General features: G+C 36.3%; 1 protein-coding gene across 1 annotated transcript; it reads right to left on the bottom strand.

The window, feature by feature from the left end:
* Positions 1 to 15932: 15932 nt before the first annotated feature.
* On the bottom strand, positions 15933 to 16364 carry LOC121267221. The gene has a single exon (XM_041171070.1). The coding sequence runs from the start codon at positions 16362 to 16364 to the stop codon at positions 15933 to 15935; it is 432 nt and encodes a 143-aa protein (XP_041027004.1).
* Positions 16365 to 21097: the final 4733 nt, after the last annotated feature.

The following is a 21097-nucleotide window of genomic DNA, read 5'->3' as shown; positions in this document are numbered from 1 at the left end:
TCTTGTTTTAAGAAATTTATCTGGTTTTCTTTTCTTCTAATTCTATTTTTTGTTAGAAAATTAATTTCTTTGGTCAATGAGACTTCCTTTAAAGAGTTAATCTCTTTTGATACTGGGGGAAACATAAATTTAAATTGAATTTCTTGTCCTAGTATTTTAGTAAAAATTCATTCTTCTGTTACAGAGAAAGGATAAAGTAGGTCAAAAAAGGGATTTCCTAGTATTACTTTAGTATTAATATTTTTTACTAAAATGAATGTTGTTTTAAAACAAATTCCATTATTACAGATATGTGCATTGGATAATTTATAATTTATATTCAATTTTTTTCTGTTTGCTTGGGATAATGTTTCTTTTATTTTTTTCAAAATATTTAGAAGGTATTAATCCCTCTTGTATACAATTTAAGTCTGCTCCTGTATCTAATAGGGCAATTGTAGTAAAAGAGAATTCTTGATTAATTGAAACTGTTACTTCAGCATACCATTTTTAAAAATTTATCTTATCAAGAATATTAATAAAATTGTCTGTTTCATATTTTTTAACAAATGTTGAACATTCCCCTTGTTCTATTTTTTGTTCTTTATCATGAAATTTTTTTTCGTTTTTCTCTATTTTTAATAATATAATTTCTTACAGTAATTGTTCATTTGAAACTTCTAATTTAAGATAGGATGTTTTTAAATTTATAATTTCTTGTTTTATTACATTGATTTCTTGTTGTATATTTTGAATCGTAATTTTCTGTTTGTCAGTTTTAAATCTTCCTATTATTTCTGAAAAATTGTAAGGTGTTGAGGATGACGTTACTGAAGTGTCTTGATTATTAAAATTATCTTTTAGTTTTTCTAAATAATCTTTTCTTTCTTGAGGGTTGCTGATTTTGTCTATTAACTCTAATATAATGTCTTCTTGTTTTAAAAGTACATTAATGATTTTGTTACAGATACAATTATCCTTATTTAGATAATTACAAATCTGCACTTCATCTTCTTCTGATTCATTATTAGAAGATTGTTCTGAAAAACTTGATTCTTTTAATTGATAGATTTCTTCTTCTTCTGAAGAACTATTTTCCTCTTCACTTGAATGTATTAAAAAAATATCTAATAATTTTTCTTTTAATGCTTTGGATATTTCTAAGTCATTAATCTGTTGTTTGACTTTACAATTTGATTTATAATGTCCTAATTTTCCGCATTTATAACAAACAATTTATTTTTTCTTTTTATTAGTCCTTTTAGGACTTTTTAGTAGCTTATTATATGTTTGTTTATCTTTTATCTTTTTATAGATTTTTTGTACCTTTTTTTATTTTTTATTAGAATAATTCTTATAAACTTTTTTTTCTCTTTTGTGTCTTCTTGAAGGAGCTAATATTTGAATATAACCAAATTGTTCGCAAAAGGTACCTAAATCCTTTCTAGCAAATTTCTTTTCTTTTTCCATTTGCTTCTTTAATCTTAAATCTTTGCACATAGTTAATCCAGTTCTATTAATTTTTCTTATTATATCACCATATGTGAGATTATGAAAAATCAATAGTACCATCTGATCTTAATAATGATTCTCGTACCTTTTGGGCGAAGTAATATGGAAGTCCGGTTATGAACTTTTCCTTCCAGTATGGCTGTTGGCAATCATTTCTGATCATAACTTTAGTTAGAAATACATCTTTATACCAACAGAAATCAGATAATTGATGGCATTTTAGATTAATTAATAAATCACAAGTTCTTTCTTTAAATTGAACCGGATCACTAACAAAGTGTTTAGTTAATGCATATATTAATGTGTTTACAGTATCTTCTAAAGGTAAATCATTTTCTGTTTTAATCACTTGCATGTTTTCATCATATTTATAAACAGTTAATATTCGTGACCTTTCTTCATATGAAAGGTAGTGATCCCACCAACATTTTAATTGGCCAGTAAACCCTGTGACAATAGTGTGTCCTACTTGATAATCAATTTTTCTGTTACTTTTATAGACGTTAGCAACCATAATCGTTTCTTGGAAATGATTTAATATTTCATACTCAGATAATCCATCTAAATTTCATTCATATAATATATCTGGTGCGAAAGTAGATCTTACTATATGTTCCCTTTCCTCAAATTGCATATTCGGTGAAGTAGGTCTAGGATACCAATTACAAGTAATAGAGACATGATATTTAGAATATCGGGCTGAAAAACTATTAACATGATCTCCTCTAATCTTGTTTATTTGTAAATCTAAATTTTTAAATTGGTTTTCAATATTACTAATTTCAGAGTCAGATATTACAGGTGAATCTGTTTTGCTTAATACATTAATATGGGGTTGTTTTGAGGTGGTAGCAGTATTACTAATAGTTAGTTTTTCTAATTTACTAGAGATTTGTTCTAATAAATCATTTTTATTTTTGGAAAAAATAGTTTTTAAATGAGATGTGATTTCATGGGGAACAAATAAAGGGGTTTCTTCTACTTCTTTAATAGTGGATTTTATATGAGATATTTGGACTTCAATTCTTTCTAATTGCTTATCCATGGTTCTTAGATATAAATTAGTATAATTGTTTTGTTGAATTATATTATCAAGATTTTTATCAGTGTTTGTAATATTATGTTTTTTTATTGGTGAAGCCAAAATTTGAGTATTTCTCTGGTTGAACTTGATGACTTCAAAAGGGGGGTATTCTTCATAAATAATTTGATTATTCTCTCTTTTAATCCATTGGTTAGTAGTCCTGTTTATGGTAGATAATTGATTTGATTTATATATCTCAAACCACGTAAAGATAGGTATATTAATCTATATTTTCTCTAAATCTTCGTAATATTTTTCTTGAATATAATCTCTTTCCATTTTCGTAAAGGTTGAGAAAAATATTATTCTTTTGTAACTATTTTCTTCTTTCATATAATCTTGTTTGAGATATTCTTTGTTAATTTTAAATTCTTCTTTATTCAGGGTATATATTTGGGCATCATCTCCAATTACTTGTGAATACGTTGGAGAAGAATGTTCTTTTTTAGGATTATGAGAGGTAGATACTTTATCAGGATGGCTAACAATATATACTGGTGTATCAATAATATTTCCGGGAATAATTCTCCGAATCTGTGTGTCAAGATTTTGGGATCTAGTATCAAAAGATCTGGTGTCAAAATTTTGAGATTTATTTCGAGAAATTAATGTAAGAACAGATTTGGGTGTATGATAATTGGAGGGTGCTGGAGAAGAATAATGTGAAAAAGATCTTCTAAAAGGTTGAAAAGCTATTTGGACTATCTCGTCCGCTTTTTTATCTATATATTCAAGATCATCCTTAGAATTATTTTCTATTTTAGGTATTGGGGTAATACCCTCTAATTGTCATTCATTCGGAAGTGTAATTTGATTCCAATTGATTGGTTTAGGGATTTGTATACTAGAGTTTTGCGTACTAAATTGTAATAATAATGTGTATCCTTTTGGACTGGTAATAGGAGCTTGTGGTTCTAATATTATTTTCATTAATTTATAATGAATCCTATAGACTACTGTTAAAGGGTGTGACCCTTTCATCATTTAATAACCATTTGTCTTAATATTTAATGTTAAAAGAGTGTAAAATATTAGCATCGAATAATGATAGAGAATAATTGGGAAAACAATTAAAATAGACTGGTCCTTAGAACAGGCTCGATTCTACCATTTCAAGTAATGAATCATGAAAATTATAATGTCTTCCGTCTCTTAAATAGAGCAATACTGAGGTGTTTAATCCATTTGTAGTAAGTAGTTTTATAGCTACTTGTACTAGTCCAATATGAATGAAAGAATATTTTTGTTCTTTGTGACGATTAATTGCTTCTTTTGTTAATAGTTGTAATGATTCATAATCATTATTTAAACTAATAGTTTTTTCTCTACTGTTTTAATTGTATAATTTGTAAGAAATGATAATTTAGAAGAAAAAGTGGAATGCTTGTATATTTAGTTTTTTGGAACATTAGGAATTGTCCAGTCTTGTATATTTCTTTCTATACCTAATCTACTATAATCTTCTTGGCTGATGTTATCAGGTTCTATAGGAATACTAATGGTAGATTCGTTAGGTTTGAATAAAGAATTCATTGAAACAGGTTTTCAGCAAATATTTCCTATTTCCAAAGAGAAATAAGTAGATTAAGAGCATGAAGGAACACCACCGTGACCACCCTTAAAGCCTTCTGGCATGAATGAGCTGACCATCGGGTTTTCATGGCTTACCAACACAAGCTTCCTAATATATATTATTCTCTCTAGCTATGGGTTATCTTTATATAATTATATTTTAAAATAAAAAAATTGATGTAAAATAATGTTATTCTTGAAAATATTTATGTAAAATAATATTATAACTATATTATTGATTTAAACACAATTATATAAAAAAATTATAAATTTGACTGTGTTTCTCTCGTTTTCGAAATACAAAACACTCACTTTCCCTTTTTCTTTCCACTATAATTATTCAAATTATTATTACGAAATGCCTCTTCTCGAGGAAAGCAATGCACAATTAACACGTGAAAAGAGTTAATTTATCTTTTTCACACGTGAAAGCAATGTCTTCTTCTTCATAATTTATACTTTTATTTATTTTTTAAATTTTTGGAAGGAGAGAAAAAGCGTGAAAAGAGGACGCGGGAGACAGTGGGCAAAAGATAATGAAATTATAGAAGGTCTAAAGGCTACACCAAGATCATATCTGCAATACATTCATTCTATCGAGTCATCGACAATTATATTCCTTCTCTCTAAACCCTCTAAAACCCTTGATTGAACGAAAGGGGGTGGGAGCTTCGACTCCTCCCCCCTCTTTCTCCTTCCCCTCCCCCCTTCTTGTCTGTCCATTTTATTTGCTGTGTAGCATTTTTTTGGTTTTGTTTTTCAGGCCAAATAAGAGAGGATCGACGTTCTGGTCTTTCCACCCGTCACCCTCCTACACGCACCCCACCGGGATGAAGCCCAGTTACCAATCTTCAAGATCACCAAATATAGTGTTCATCGGAGTGGAGCGTAGCCCGCACGCATGGGACAAAGCTCCGGATCTAGTCGACGCGTGCCAATCACGCGCCACCGCGGAGTCCTCTTCCGATGCCACGCTCGGCTTCTCTATACTCCCTGACTCCAGGGATTCCAAGATTGACCGTCAGTTTTCCTCCCCGAGTGACCAGTACCCTGCACGCGCCATTGCTGACGCATCGTGCACTATTCATTCGTTTTGGTTTTCTATTTCTGTGTTGTTCTGTTTCAGTATTTTGTTACGTTTGTTTTTATGTTCTTCTGTTCTTTTGTCGACCCAAGTGAAATGTTGAGCCTTTGGATCGGACGCAATCTGGGGCAAGAGCTATTCGAGAGTGGGGGCCGATGTCACGGCCGGTGATATCATACGACCAGTACTTGCGCGTAGGTGCTACCTGCGTAGTGGAGGCTGTTGTGTCCGTGCGTGAGCTGGGTGCTCGTGCCGTCAGGGTTCGAGATGGCGATGCTTGTGGTGGGCATGACGTCCAGGTCACATTGAGGCTTGTGGTTTTGTAGTTTAGTTGTTAGTTACTAGTTGTTAGTTGTTAATGTGTTTTATTTGTTATTTTAGTTTTTAATCAAATAGAAATAGACTATTGGATTTAGTGTCCATAGCAGTGTCCCGTACCTTTCCTCCCTAGGAGGATAGAGGGGCTTTCAAGTTCTGTTTACAGAACGCTCTCTCTGTTAGCTTATAGTCTGAATTTTTCTATGTATTGATAAATCACAGTTGTAACTTCGGTTCATTAATGAAATGAGATTATTTCAAAAAAAAAAAAAAGACCACATCTGCAATTGTGTTGAATTATGTGTGAAGGCGTAGAAAAAGGGGGAGAACGTTAAGAAGGGAAGTAGAGTGAAGAAATAGAGATGAAATCATTTGCATGGGACTAGTCAAATATCAGTTACTTCAATTATAAGTTACATATTTCTAAGTGTTTCTTTGTATTTGAAGATTTGAAGATGTACTATTCATCATTTTCAAAGTAATATTTTATTCTAACATATTAGACCCAACTAATCTCAGGTAAACCACAGTCGGAGTCATAAGGAAAATACCAGTTTGACAGGAAGGACCCACCGGTAAAGCCATTGGCTAAGGCCCGTCTTCTTTTCTTGCTTTAATTCTATCCTGAAAGTCAGTCAAAGTCTTTGGCACTTGACCATGCTTCCTCGGAAAAATAGAAAGAATTGGCTGAGCAGGCTTGTCTCGGATGAGCATAGTTCGAATAGCTACTTTAATATTTTCCACGTTTTATTCTAAAATGTGTTTGTTGAATAATTAAATTGAGGAAAAAAATTAGTTCAAAAAAATAAATTAAGTAAAATTAAATTATTAATTAACATATAATTAGTGTAAGAAAAAAAATTAAAGTAATATTATTATAAAATTAATATTATATTATTATTTTGACCAATCTAATGTGGGGTTATGGCTTTTTTTTTTTTTTTTTTTTTTTTAAAAAAAGAGTAGGAAGTCACATGTCCAATAGTGACCCCTCCCAAAGTTTATTAATAAAACCTTCACTTGTGGCGGAAGAATACCGTGGTTACAAGAAAGGACCATGGAAAAACAGGCCCATAATCAAGAAAAAATCTAGAACAAAAATAATAGACCACTATTTAAACAAAACCCACCACAACCCAAAACCAAGGCTTACAAATAACCCCAACTTTTACAATCGAACATCTCAAAGATGGAAAACCCAAAGAATCCAAACGGATCATGCCTCTAAGAACCCGAGGCAAATTATAACTACTCGGAAAATCCCACTCAGAACCTAAGGCCCCTGCCTTTGCTAACCAATCCGCCACCCTATTACCTTCACAAAAAACATGCTGAAACCGACATTGAACCGTGCAAGCTAACTCAACAATTTCCTCCCAAAAATCCTCAAGGTACCATACTCCACATCTCCCTCTACTCCACCAAGAAATAACTACCATAGAATCCATTTCAACTATCACATTTGAGAGATTCAACGTTTTGCATCTTCTCAACCCATAAAGGAGAGCCATAAGCTCCGCCTTATTATAGAACCAAACCCAATATAAGAAGCATAAGCCTGAACCATCCCACCAGAAGCATCCCGAATAACCCCACCAATACCACAAGAGCCCGGATTACCAATACTACTACCATCCGTATTCAATTTAAACCACCTCAGCGGCGGTTTATCCCACCTCACCACTTTACAACTTGGAACTTTCGGAACTTTCGGAACCACTGGAACTATCCGTAAAGCTTCCAGAATCATACCATCTCGACGAGACAGATTTTTATTTTGCTTAGCCGCCTGTGAGATGGACCCTAACCACACACATATAGAATGAACAACAGAATTATGCGATTCCAATATACCTTCCATTCGAGCAAGGCACCTCCTTCTCCATAGGCGCCAAGTAATAATAATGGGAATAATGCCAACAATAAAGCCCACCTATGAGGAAGAGCTAGCCCGCCTAAACCAAATCTCAACATTCTGTTTCCAAGTTCTACCAAGAGATATGCCAATAAGATTTCCAAAGAAAGATCACACTCTGTATGGAAATTCTCCCTCAAAAAGCACATGATTAATATCTTCAATATGACCATGATTACAGCAATTACATTTAGATACAAGAGGAATACCAATACGGCGTAATCTGTCATCCACACTCAAGGCCATAAACCATGTCCTCCAAAAATGGATAGACATTTTTAAAGGAAGATTCTTATGCCAAATCCATGCATGCCAAACCATAGAATTACCTCTAATACGAATACAATTCCATGCAGATTTTGTAGAGAAAATACCTGTATCCGTAGGAGTCCAAACTAGAACATCCTTTCCATTCTTCAGTCCAGCTAAATCAGTTATTATCTCATCCACCTTATCTTGCCCTACTAACTCCTCCAATAACTCCACATCCTAACTATTCGACAACCTACAATCTTTAACTTTCAAAAGAGGAGAACCCATAACATTCATATCATTAATCAATGGACCATTATCCCTCCATTTGTCATATCAGAAAAAAAGATCACCCTCTCTAATTTTCCACTTTGAATTATTTAACAACAACGGAATACAATTAGCAACCTTTCTCCAAAATCGAGATCCTTTATTATTTTCTATAAGATACCACGGCCGGGTTCCAACATATTTGGTTTTGAAAAAATTTCCCCATAAAGAATTACCTTGAAGAAGGTTCCAAGCGAAGCGCATATGCAAGGCTTTCTGAACATCCTCAAGGCTTCGTAACCCAATTCCTCCTTCCACCGGCTTACACATCTTATTCCAAGCCAACCATTTCTTTTTGTTCTGTCCATCAGCTTCTCCCCAAAAGAAAGAACTCATCAATCTATGAATCTTGGCAATAGTAACTTGAGGTACCTGTAAAACAGCAAGTAGATGGATATTCATACTAGATAGAACATGTCTCAAAAGAACAAGTTTTCCTCCCGAAGAAAGAAGCCTCATCTTCCATCCACTAATCTTTTGCCTCACTTTATTCACCATATCTTCTAAATGAGCCTGTTTCAAATGCCCTCGAATTATTGGCACACCTAGATATTTGAAAGGGAAAGTTCCTTCCATAAAGCCCGTCTGCCTTAAAATCCATTGCTTACGCCGATTTGGAATTTTATTAGAACAATACAAAGCAGATTTCTGAACATTAATAGTTTGTCCTGACCACCTCTCATATTGAATCAAAATTTTTTGAAGAACCCGCACCGATCTTTGACTTCCATTTGAAAAAACCATAACATCATCAGCATACATCAAATGAGAGATAATAGGCGTACCTCAGGCCTGAGAGAATAGGCCAAACTGATTCTCTTGCACACTCCTATGAATCAAACAGGAAAGAACCTCTTGTTGGATGATAAACAAATAAAGAGATAGAGGATCACCTTGACGGAGCCCACGACCACCCGGAAAAAAATCCTTAACCGTTCCATTCATCATGACTGAATACCAAGGGCTAGAGATACACAAATAAATCAACTCACAAAATTGAGAAGAGAAACCAAACCTTCTCAAAACCATTATCAAGAATCCCCAATCCACCCGATCATAAGCTTTCGCCATATCCACTTTTAACAAGATATTCCCCCCATGTATTCTTTTATTAATAGACTGCACCAACTCTTGAGTGAGGCTAATGTTCTCAAAAATACTCCTTCCAGGAATAAAGGCTCCTTGCTCTAAAGAAATCAAGCGAGGTAAAATACCAGTTAAACGAGAAACAATAATCTTGGAGCAAATTTTATAAAATACAGAACAAAGACTAATAGGGCGGAACTTATCAAAACCTGTGGGTGACTCCATCTTTGGTATAAGAACCAAATATGAGGTCGTGAAAAATCTTGGAAGATCCTTGATCATAAAGAATTCCACTACTGCCTTCCAAACATCAACCTTAACCACTTCCCAACAATTTTTATAAAAACCCGCTCCAAACCCATCAGGACCCGGAGTGCTTTGATTTGGGATGGATGATACTGCCTCAAACACTTCCTCTAAAGTAGGCGGCCTAATCAAAGAAACATTTTCCTCCTCTAGTATGACCGTCTCAGTAAGGCCTTCCAGTTTAGATTGCTCTATGGGCGGTTCTCCTCGAAGTGAATCTTGAAAAAATTCCACCGCCCCTTGATGAATACTCTCCGGGCTCTCATAAGTTATTCCATTCGATCTCATCTCCAGCACTATCTTCCTTCTTTTATTGATAAGACAAGCATGAAAAAATTTTGAATTAGTATCTCCCTCCAACTTCCATTTAAGCTTAGCCATTTGTGCCAATCTCATCTCTTCCCGATGCCTCCAACCAGCTAGATTTGAGACTGCCTCATGTAGTTCTCTCTCCAAATTTACCTCCCAATTTGATTGAAGCTGTAGCTCAATCTCCTCAATCTGTTTTTCAAGGGCATCAAGACGCCCTATTGTGTGACCAAATACTCTTTTATTCCATTCCCGAAGCACCACCTTCGTATGTTTTAATTTCTTACTTAAACACAGGATCGGAGAACCTACCATCTGTAAATTCCAAGCAGCTCTAACACAATCCAGGAAACCAGGATGATCCACCCACATTTGTTGAAACCGAAATGGAGACGGCCCATAGGAGAAAGGATCTTTCTTGAACTCAATGATCATGGGGGCATGGTCTGAAGTAGATCTAGACAAGTAAGAACAAATAGTATTAGGGAACAAATTACTGAATGAATTATCCATTAGAGCACGATCAAGACAAGCCCACGAACGGGCCAATCCTGACTGCCCATTACACCATGAGAAACAACTCCCTTTCATAGCCATTTCCATAAGACCCCTTTGATGAATCCAATCATTAAAATCATCCATAGCCACATTTGGCCGAGGTCTTCCTCTTCTCCTTTCCGAATCATTCTTGATAATATTAGAATCCCCCACAACAACAAAAGGATCTACACCCACATGATTACTACTGAGCTCTTGCCATAGATAGCGCCTCTCCACCCAGGAACATTTAGCATAAATCATATGAATCAAAATTTTATCTGCACCATTCTCTACAACAACGGAAATAAATTGCATACCCAACTTATCAACTTGCACCTTATAAATACTATCCCACAAAAGCCATATTTTCCCCCCTTCCACCTCATTAGAAATAACCATATCAAAATTTAGACTTCTAGCCAATATACGAGCACCCTCTAAATTTTGAAACGGTTCTAAAAGTGCAACAATTTTCGGTTTATATCTTCCCACCAACGTCTTTAGTCTGGTTCTAGATGTTCCCACCCCTCTAATATTCCATACCAAGATGGAATCAATCATTAAGCAATGTTAGAATTTCGGGCAAGAACCCGAGAAGAACTACGCATTTTAATAAACTTTTTTTTATTATACCTCTTTTTACCATCATTCAACTCAGATTCAATAAAGTAGTCTTTAGTTTGTGAAAAAACCTCTGGATGCTGTTCTGGTTCTGGTTCTGAAGAACAGTTCTCTTCCATCATGATTTCTTCATCAACTTCTTCATCAACGTCCTCATCTATTTCCTCTTCCACCACTGGTTGCGTCTGCTCCATAATCGGACCATTATCTTCCGCATGCAAACTCTGATTTACGTCCATATTAGACGCCACATAACACGCACCCGTGACAATCCCTGCACCATCCGCGTCCCCAACGTGTAACATTAAATCTGTTTCATCCTCTGTTTCAACAAGAGGCGTCAACTGCACCACCTTATTTATCACATGAGGAATTGCTTCTCCCATCTGCTCCGGTTGTTCATCATTCTCAGAACCCAACTGCACCATTTGGTCTGCCACCTGCACTGGCAATTCTTCCTTCTCGGCATCCAACTGCACATGAACTGCAAGTGCTACTTCCGTCGCCTTCTCCACCCCAGCCTCCTCTGTTTCTTTGTCCATCCGCATAGAATGTTCACCCACAGCATTATTTTCCACAAGAACCAGCGGAGGAGTTTCAACCTTATCATCATTCTGCTCTACCCCGTGATCATCCGAGAGGCCTTTCCTACTCCCTTTTCTTCCCCCTTTCTTACCAGCTTTTCCAGGATTACAAGTCAGTGCATTATGACCCTGCATCTTACATGATGAATAGAACGCCGGGAGCATTTCATAAAATATTTCTTGCTTTCGGCTAGAAGACAGTCCAGGCGCTCCAATCCAAAAATGAGACAGTAGCGGTTTTGCAACATCCACTTCCACACAGAGCCATGCACCATCCGTTCTTGAATGGTTTTGAATTTATGGAAAACATGTACTTTTAGCTAAATTTTAGAGATGACTTTGATGAAACTAATACTAATGCTCTAAGTGATGTAAAAGATCAGAGGAAATGTTGTCGAGAAGGAGAAATACAAAGAAAAGTAGACAAAAAAGGTGCGTTGGAAAATTAGTAAAGTGATGCATTTTAAACTAGTGGTAATTGTGAATAAACTTGTAAATGCTTGTATTACAAATGGTTCCGTTGACATATATGTATAAAAGCCAGCGGGAAGATGGAAATAGATATTTGTAAAGTCTTGTGAGAACTAGTTTCTTGGATGTGTATGATTTTTTCTCGAAATAAATCTTTCTTGAGGGATTCTTGATTCATTCTTGTTTCTTTCTCTTCCTTATTCCTTTCATTCATTCTTGTTTCTTTCTCTTCCTTATTCCTTTCTTAACCGAGAAAACTCATAATAATTGGTATCAAAGAGGGATGATCCCTCAATCATGGCTAAAGGTACAAGGTTGAAGGCTCGCCAAGAGATGAATAAAAAACAGCAAGAGGTAATGCAAAGACAATTGGATGGTCAACAATAGTTGATCAATGTCATTTTTGACAGGTTAGATCAAATGATAGGTATGATACACACTTTAATTGAAAGTTAGCGTGTTAATGTGTCTAGACAAGAGTTTCAAGAACCAAGATTAGTGGTTCAAGAGGATAGAACTTTCTGCCTAGAGGTGTTAGATCTTTAAGGCGAATCAATAATTTGATTATCACCAAACTTCACCTGTCCAGAGGTTATTAATGGCCTCTTATCATATGAAGGGGAGGTTTTAAAGTGGTATCAAGATGTTGTTGACAGTGTCCAGTTTGATGGGTGGGAATATTTTGTTCGAGCTTTGTTAACAAGATTTGGACTAACGACTTATGATGACCTAATGAAAACCTTGATGAGGCTTAAGTAGACCAGCACAGTTGCAACTTACAAAGCTTAATGTGAAGGGCTATCCAAGAGATTGAAAGGGCTTTCTAAGAAACATAAACTAAATTGTTTCTTGAGTGACCTAAAAGATGAGATAAGGCTTCCTATTCGTATGCTAAATCTAGTTAGTCTAAATACTGCTTTTGGGTTGGAAAAGATACAAGAGGAATATGTGTGGAGTACTAGGAAGGCCCTAAAGGGAGTGGTAGGGGCTGTGGAAGGTAACAATCAAGGAGAAGAGGTTACAAGGTATAATCAGAGAAGTAATTTTCAAGCCAAGAAAGTATCTTCTGCTCAGATGGATGAGAAGAGAAAGAAAGAATTGTGTTACCATTGTGAGGAAAAGTGGAACCCTTCTCATGTGTGCAAGAGCCTAAAGACTTATTTGTTACAAGTTGAAGGTGAGGAAGGAAAGTTGTTGATGAACTTGTATTCTTGGAGGTGTGGAGTTTTCCATGAAATAAACTCAGTGTTGACTCCGTGTGATTCAGATCTTGTGTTTTTGATTTCTTGTTCCAATTCTTGCATCTTCCTTGTTTGTGCAAAATACCCATATCAATTGGTATTAGATAGGGTGATGTAAAAGATCAGAGGAAGTGTTGTCGAGAAGGAGAAGTATAGAAGAAAAGTAGACAAAATAGTGCATTGGAAGATTAGTGAAGTGATGTGTTTAAACTAGTGGTAATTGTGAATAAACTTGTGAATGCTTGTATTACAAATGGTTCATTTCACGTATGTCTATAAAAGCTAGCGGGAAGATGGAAATAGATATCTAGAAAGTCTTGTGAGAACTAGTTTCTTGGAGGCATATGATTTTTCCTTGAAATAAAATCATTTTTGAGGGATTCTTGATTCATTCTTGTTTCTTTCTCTTCCTTATTCCTTTCTTAATCAGAAAACTCATAACAAGGAAAAAAGAAAAAAAAAAAGGAAAACGCATAAAGGATATATACATATTAGAGTTATTTACGCATATGGAGTAATTTTAATCATAGTGTTTATATGTTCATAGATATGTATTATATATTATATTAGTAAAGATTCCATGTGCAAGACATATATGCTCGATTGAAAATGACGTAACCAATAGTATGTATGTTGGACTGGTCTTGCTTGGTGATCTTGCATCAGGGTTATTTTTTTGCAATGCTCAAAATTTTTGAGATGTGTCTATTGGGCTAGATTTGTTTGGTAATTTCGAGCAAGAGTTATTTTCTTGCGATGCTCAAAGTTTTCGAGTAATGTGTCAGTTAGACTTGCTTGTGGCTTCGATTTTTCAGGCAATTTGCTTGATTTTGGCTTACACTAGAAAACTTTTTTGTTTGTGTTTTGGCTATGAGAAACAAAAGTCCAGAATTATGTTCCCCTCGCTATCCGGCCTCCGACTCTAACTCCGGCAACTTCGATCAGATTCTGAATCCGCTTCAATTCAGAGTTGGCGTCAGAACTCAAAATGGCCTCCAATCCAAGTTAGAGTCAGAGGTCGAGCCTAGCCCTATGCCCAAGTCTACATTGTTTGTATATTTTAAGATGATCTTGAAAATTGAAGTTTTTCAACTAAACTAATGAAAATGTAAAATAAAAAAGAACAAGATGATCTTAAGTCTTTGATTGGACAACGTTTTTGTAGATCTTAATGGCCAGAAAAATTCTTTGATGATCTTATTTTTAAATAAATCATATCATATGGTGTTGTTCCTACAAGCAATTGCACACGAACCAAATTGTAAGCGTGTTGTACAAGGGGATGACCGAATTTACAGGGGTGTAAGTTAACTAGTCCGGACTAGAAAACAAACCAGACTTAACGGTTCTTGTCGGTTTGGACTAGACCGATAATAGTAATCGTCCGGTCTTCATCCATTAGTTTGCAAAAGTTCGATTTTTGGTCCGGTCCTGGATTATGGTTTTTTTGGACCGGACCGATCAAAATACATATATATTTTTTTATTTATTTTTTATATAGTATTTATATAACCTGAACATGTAATTTTTATCTAAACTATGATCATTGACCATATATATTAAATATTAACTAATATGTTGTTGAGTACTAAGTTAGTAACATCATTAATATAATTTTAATTAATAATTTTATTAATGAGTTAATTAGATAATCTACATTAAAGAGCTTACATAATTTTATTAATGAGTTATTTTATCATTTAACTTATTTGCTAAGAAAATAAAATGGAAGAAAAATGTTGGGTTCTTCTTGTATGTTGGGTTGAGATAAACAATAAAAGGTGATTTTGGATTTTTTTTGTATCTTAACCCATTTTGCACTAGCACAGACCGAATTGGACCAACCAAACCTATAGATAATGGTCTGATCTGGTCCATAGGTATAATCGGTCCGATCTCAGGGTGAAAAATGGGTGGATCGAAATTTTTGGTCAGGTCCAAAGATCCCCGTAGACCGATCGGACATTATCGATTACACCCATAGAAATTACATAAAATTTGCACAAAAGAAATCTCAGGTGTAAAATGCATTATTTAAGAGACAATAAAAAGACTAAAAAGAGAGAGGCATTAATCATCTAAATGAAAACTTCGGTAATTTTGTCTTTTAAACAAAACTATTTTGGAACCTGACATAAAGGTAGCCCATCAAACACAAGCCTCAAGGGGAAAGATGTAATTATACCCATCAAACAAATTAGAACATGAAGGACAAAGCTAATCTTGCTCATCAAACGCAAACCACTATTCACATGTTCTCATCAAATACAAACCTCAAAGATAAAAAGATAAAAACCTCATCAAACACAAATCTCAAGATAAAAAGATAATTTTTTTCATAAAAAATTACTATTCACATGCGGATAGCTACTTTTATAATAGAAGGAATATATATATATATATATAGAGAGAGAGAGAGAGAGAGAGACTCAGAGGGGTATGTATATATAAACAAATGAGAAGATAAAAGAATCCAGGAAAAAAAATGGAAAAAAAAAGTGATTTTTGTTTAGGAGGAGCGACACTGTAGTAGCACCCCTTAAAAAAGAAGAAGAAGAAGCAAACAATGTTAATTAATGTGTTGTATGCTGCGGAAAAATAGATCATGCATGTCTACACCTTATGCTTGGGTTGCTCATTATCATGTAATAGGCATCAGCCATCAACACGAAATCATGATGAATATCCTTTTTTTTCTTAAAAAAAAAACAACTTCAATATCTGTATTTCATTCATACTCAGACATTACAATCTTGTCTTGTATTACAAAGCTATAAAGGCCCCCAGGGCCATCTTCTATCCAAACCTTTTCTTTATTTACAGTATAAGCAAATTTTGCTAAAAAATCAGCTACCTTGTTTCCTTCCCTATAAGTGTGCTGGATCTTCCAAAAGGGTCTGTTTGCAAGGACTGCTTTGATGACCTCCACCTTCGGGCCATTCCATTCCCAATTCTCATCTTTACTATTTACTGCCCTTATTATTCCCAAAGCATCCCCTTTGAAAATAGTATGCTCAATTCCTAACTCAGCTCCCAACTGCATGGCTCTCCACAATGCATTAACTTCAGCAAAACCTGGAGAAGAAATGTTTGATCTTGGCATACTCAAGGCTGCAAGGACTTCCCCCTCAACATCTTGAATTATCACACCAGCCCCCATTCTTTTTTCTTTTGGATCAAAAGTTGCATCCCATTATCTCCACTTCGCCTTCCTTAGGTGCAATCCACCTCACCCGACCTCTATCAATTTGTTCTCTTGTTGGACAAACTTGTAGGATAGTTTGTGCTTGTCTAAACTCCTCCAAGCTAGACTTAGCCTGATTGAAAGCCTTACCTGGATTGAGGAAAACAATTTCAAACACAAACTTGTTTCTCCTTGGCCAAATAGATCTCATGACAGTTACAGTTAACTCCAAATCTTCCTCCTTTAGTCTTTCCACCATCTTGGTCCGGACTAATCCCATGTCTTCTTCACCATAGCTCTACTTTTGTACAAGGCTTCCTATCTAAGCCCACACATCTGTAGCAGTTGGACAACACCACAATGCATGGCTTATAGTTTCTTCTTCCCTTTTTCATATTGGACAGAAAGGCTTTTGAAACACTTCTCTGAAATAGATTCCTACTTGTAGGAAGGCAATTATTCAAAACTTTCCACATAAAGACTCTTACCACCCCTGGCACTGTTAACTTCCATAGAGTTTTCCATCCCTCTATTCCTTCTATTCCATATGAAGTTTCCCCAACCAACTTTCTCCTTCTACTGAGTTCCAGGTGGTAGGCAGACTTAACACTAAAAAGCCCATTCTTGGATGGAGCCCATATCTGTTTGTCAGATAAATCTAAATGGCTGATTGGAATACTACAAACCAAATATGCTTCTTTTTCACAAAAAAATTATTTAACCAGATCCTCTTTCCATATCTTTTGGCCTTCATCAATTAACCTTGCCACTTTTGCTTCCTCATTTAGAATATGAGTTGGTGATTGAATCATGTAAGAAGACTGCTTAGGTACCCACTTATCCCTCCATATCTGAATATTTTGCCCATTTCGAACCCTCCAGCCAAGCCCTTCCTTTAACAGCTCCATGGATTCCATCAAGTTTTGCCAGATCAAAGAGGGTCCCCTACCTAACTTTGCCTCAACCACCCCAGTTTTTCTATGGTACTTGTCTTTTAAGACTTTGGCTACAATTGAGTTGGGATTTGTGAAAATTCTCCAGCATTGTTTGGCTAAGAGAGCTCTATTGAAACTCTCCAGCAATCTAAAACCCAACCCACCACTAGTTTCTACCAACTCCATCTTCTTCCAACTTTTCCATTGTATCTTTTCATTTTTCCCATGACCCTAGCAAAACCTTGACATTAAAGCAGCTATTTCCTTACATAGCCTCTTAGGAAGAGCAAAAACACTCATATGATAGGTCGGTATTGCTTGGATAATAGCTTTTAAGAGGACTTCCTTCACAGCTAGTGATAAGAATTGGTTCTTCCAATTACTAATCTTTAGTCATATCCTGTCTTTTATACCTATAAAGGTATTGTATTTTGACCTACATGGCATTGTATGCAAGCATAAATACCTCTCATAGTTGTCTGCACCCTTTCTCCCAAATCTTGTAAGATCTGGCCCCACTCCTCCTTCCTTCCATTTTTGTTGAAAAGGATTGTAGACTTCTGCTTGTTCAAACATTACCCCGATGCTTATTCATACAACTTCAAGAGGGAGCTTATCTTTTTCCATTCAATCCAGTTTGCCCTCCCAAAGATGATGCAATCATCTGCAAAAAGCAGATGTGTCAATCTCATTCCACCCCTAGCCACAGCCATACCCCTTATTTTCTTAATCTCAGCCATGTTTATGAGATTACTCAACCCTTCAGCACACAATACAGAAAGAGATATGGGGTATTGGTTTGAGCGCGAGCCTGGGGTATTGATTTCAAACTCGGTATAAAACATCTTCGAGAGCTTCTCCTTGCCAAACCAAAGACAAACCTGCACACCTTGGCCTGGAAATTTATTCATTCCAGTGAGGTTGCTTTGCATGTTTGTGACTCCTTTGGTCAGGCTGAAAGGCCAAATGCTTTCCCCCGCTCCTCATAAGACTTGTATATTTTGAAGGCTTTGTATCCCCATAAGGGAATTTTTTTTAACTTTGTCTGAAGCTTTGTATGTAATGAAACCTTATAAAAAATTTATTATGCCTTGTGTGCTTTTGAATTTTGTTTATCAGATAATAAGCACTCTTTGCTATTTCTCAGTAACTTGTGTGTAGATATCACCATATGTTGTTCATACTTCAAGTATCAGGCCATATTCTTCATACCTTAAGTGCTAGGCTAGTGGGTGAGTTTCACGTCTACGTCGCCTTTTTGGCGAGAAGGTGTTAACTGGAGATGCCTTGACCATTTTGCCTTTAATTAGGTTAGTAGGAGATCCATTGACCACGTCACCTTTTGGAGAGAAGATGTTAATGGGAGACCCATCGACCGCTTTACCTTTAATTATTAGGCTAGTGGGAGATCCCTCGACCATGTCACCTTTTGGCGAGAAGGTGTTAACGGCAGATCCCTCGACCATTTTTACCTTTAAGTATTAGGCTTGTGGGAGAGTTTTTCGACCACGTCACCTTTCAGCGAGAAGGTGTTAACGGGAGATTGCTCAACCATTTTACCTTTAAGTATTAGGCTAGTGGGAGAGTTCCTTGACCACGTCACCTTTCTGGCGAGAAGGTGTTAACAAGAGATCTCTCGACCGTTTTACCTTTAAGTATTAGGCTAGTGGGAGAGTCACTTGACTACGTCACCTTTTTTAGAGAGAATGTGTTAACGGGAGATCACTCCACTATTTTACCTTTAAGTATTAGGCTAGTGGGAGAGTAGCTCGACCACGTCACCTTTTGGTGAGAAGGTGTTAGCGGGAGATCACTCGACCATTTTACCTCAAGTATTAGGCTAGTGGGAGAGTTGTTCGACCACATCATATTTTTTGGCGAGAAGGTGTTAACAGGAGATCACTCGACCGTTCTACCTTTAAGTATTAGGCTAGTGGGAGAGTCCCTCGACCATGTCACCTTTTTTGGCGAGAAGGTGTTAACGGGAGATCCCTCAACTGTTTTACCTTTAAGTATTAGGCTAATGGATGAGTTCCTCGACCACGTCACCTTTTGAAAAGAAAGTGTCAACGGGAGATCCCTCGACCATTTTACCTTCAAGTATTAGGCTAGTGGGAGAGTCCCTCAACCATGTCACATTTTTTCTTTAGGTCTTGCCCACAATATTTAAAAAGTCAAAGAAAGGTGGGAGGAAATGTGCAGGTATTCTTTATTGAAAAATGATATCAATAAGCAAATTAACAAATGAAAGAAAATTTACATATATTTCCCTTAGATGTCGTATTTTCGCAGATGCTTTGCATTCCATGGATTGGGTAATTCACACACGCGGCATCTTTGAGGTGGTAAGCTCCCACCCTATGGCTTACAATCATGACATAAGGGTATTCCCATCGTGGGCCCAATTTTCCTTCTTTCTTCGTGGTGACACCGATTTCCTTTAGCACCAAATCGCCAATTTTGAAAGATCTGGGCCTCACGTTTTTGTTAAAGTACTGCTCTGCCTTCTTTTTGGAAGCTGTAACTCTGGCCTCTGCATCCATCCTTATTTCCTCCAATAGATCTAAGTTTTCTTCCAACCTTGCCGCATTTGTTTCTGGGTCAAAGCTTTCTCTTCTGTAGCTTGGTAACCCTACTTCTATGGGGATCATTGCCTCACGTCCGTAAGCTAGGGCGAGGGGTGTTTCTCCCGTTGAAGATTTTGGTACTTTAAATTCTTGTTACTGCTAGGCCGGCTGGTATTGCTTCATATTCAACTTCGTTGTTTGTTACTTTAAATTCTAGTCATACTGCATGGTGCAACTCTCCCCTTCATTTGTTACTACGCACACACCAACCCTTCCCTCTACTTTGCAGGATGATCCATCCACATATACTTGCTATGGATTCCTTTCATGACACTTTTTGGTATGTAACTGATGTCATACTAACTTAATTCAACCAACCATTTGACCAGCTGCCCTAAAGTGACGGGTTTTTGCAACACCTTCTGTATAGGCAATGATGTAATCACCTTTATCGGATGGGCTTGGAAATATGGCCGTAATCGCCTTGTTGCTACCACTATGGCAAAGGCGATTAACTCAACTTTTGGGTACCTGGTTACGTAATACATTGACTTTTGTTCCTTCCCTAACTCTCACACCAAGGCGTCTGGGGTCACTGCTAGGTATAATGATAATGGCTCTCCTTGGTTGGTGTGGCTAAGCAATGGCGGTTTAACCAAATATTCCTTTAGCTGGGTGAACGCTTCCTCGCACTTGGCATCCCAATCTTGTGCCTTCTTAAGCACCTGAAATAATGGAAGACATTTATCTGTTGGTCGAGATACAAACCTGTTAAGAGCTGCTATCTTTCCTGCCAACTTCTGCACTTCATTTTGGTTTGTGGGCAACCTCATTTCTATTATTGCTCTCAGCTTCTCGAGATTTACTTCGATCCCTCTTTCTGATACTATAAAACCGAGAAACTTTCTCGATTGTACTCCGAATGTACACTTCGTTGGGTTGAGCTTCATTCGATATCGCCGCAAAATCAAGAAAGCCTCCCTAAGGTCCTCCACATTCTGGGCAAACTCCATACTTTTTACTAGCAGATCATCAACGTATACTTCCATGTTTCTCCCAATTTGGTCTTTAAACATTTTGTTTACTAACCTCTGGTAAGTTGCCCCAACATTCTTCAAGCTGAAAGGCATCTCTTTATAGCAGTATAATCCTTGGTCAGTTATGAAAGCAGTCTTTTCTTGATCAGCCTCATTCATTCTGATTTGGC

This window comes from Juglans microcarpa x Juglans regia, chromosome 5S (genome assembly GCF_004785595.1).
Source record: "Juglans microcarpa x Juglans regia isolate MS1-56 chromosome 5S, Jm3101_v1.0, whole genome shotgun sequence".
NCBI lineage: Eukaryota > Viridiplantae > Streptophyta > Magnoliopsida > Fagales > Juglandaceae > Juglans > Juglans microcarpa x Juglans regia.
Note: the sequence above shows the minus strand (reverse complement) of the source record. Positions and strands in the feature narration are given on the sequence as shown.

What these genes read in the sequence shown, in the direction of transcription:
- LOC121267221 (XM_041171070.1), bottom strand. Translation starts at nt 16,364, where the DNA reads ATGGGGGCTGGTGTGATAATTCAAGATGTTGAGGGGGAAGTCCTTGCA.